At 38.0% G+C, this 1,080-nt stretch overlaps 1 protein-coding gene across 1 annotated transcript in view; it reads right to left on the bottom strand.

Moving 5' to 3' along the window:
- Positions 1-5: 5 nt before the first annotated feature.
- The window catches only part of LOC104471501 (hippocampus abundant transcript 1 protein), a gene marked incomplete at its 3' end in the record, with an annotated part of 4,789 nt that continues 3,714 nt past the window's right edge, over positions 6-1,080 (bottom strand). The window contains exons 5-6 of the mRNA XM_010086859.1: positions 317-535; positions 6-29 (exon numbers count right to left, since the gene is read on the bottom strand). Of these exons, the coding sequence (XP_010085161.1) occupies positions 6-29; positions 317-535 (243 nt within the window). The remainder of the gene's footprint in view (positions 30-316; positions 536-1,080) is intronic.

Here is a 1,080-nt window from a genome sequence, read left to right as displayed (position 1 = left end):
ATGGAGTCCTGGCCGACTTTCTTCAGCGACTATGGCAAGAAAAAAGTATAATAAAACATTTAATCTTCATATCCAGAAAAGCACACCTAGCAAGAATCGGAAAAGCAGGTTAGTTAATGAAGATATGTGGTACCACCAAAACATTTCCTGCATGTTTAGCAAGGTCATTGGCAAAAGTATTAGTAGTGACACAAGGTTAAACTTGAAAAAAATATGGGCTTTGTTTAAGCTTGAAATGTAGTAAGTTCAGCCTCTTTCCCGTCTCAAAACCTCAACATTTACCAATAACAAAATATTCCATATTTAAATAACTTACTGCAAAAGGGTCAGCCTGTTCCCATGAAATGGGTGCTCCCCAGGATGCTGGCCTCATCTTCTCTGGCAGTGATTCTGGTACAGCAACAAGAATAAAACAGATGTCTAACAAGGCTATTGCTGTCGCTAGGACCACAACCAGGCTGTCTCCGTAGACTCGACCAAGGTAGGCACCAATAGCCGGGCTGGTAACTAAACTTGCCGCAAAAGTTGCTGACACCTGGAACAAATAACAGCTGGTAAGATTTTCAATTAGATAAGTCAACAGCATTATTACCCACTTTTCCTCATTTTCAGAAGCCTAACCATTTTAATCAGGTAGTGATTAACCTTTTTCCTGTGACTATGTGGTAGCAGGTGTGTATTTCAGACAGGCAAAATTTTTCAAAACATCTTTTTTTAACAACTAGACAGCAATGTGAGGCTCAAAGCACTCTTTGTACTCATGTACCGACATAATTAGGTTTAATTAACTATACACTGCCGATATCTCTGGGAAATGATGAGCTGAATTTAATCTTCATATTAGTGAAATATGCAATGCCTGTTAAGAAAAAAATCACATGTATGAAGGGCATATTGAATTTAATAAGCTAGTTAATCCTACTCAGTACAATGGATCTTCAGAAAGCAGTTTTCAGTTAACCAGCTGGCCTTGTTGTGATGGATGTTAACTTTAAAACTGAAGGAACTTTCTCAACAGATCTCAACCCTTGACATGTAACAGGCAGAAAGAAACTATTTAGTTCTATATCCATAGCTTTT

This window comes from Pterocles gutturalis, unplaced genomic scaffold, assembly GCF_000699245.1.
Source record: "Pterocles gutturalis isolate BGI_N339 unplaced genomic scaffold, ASM69924v1 scaffold27486, whole genome shotgun sequence".
Classification (NCBI taxonomy): domain Eukaryota; kingdom Metazoa; phylum Chordata; class Aves; order Pterocliformes; family Pteroclidae; genus Pterocles; species Pterocles gutturalis.
This window is presented reverse-complemented; position numbering and strand designations above follow the sequence as displayed.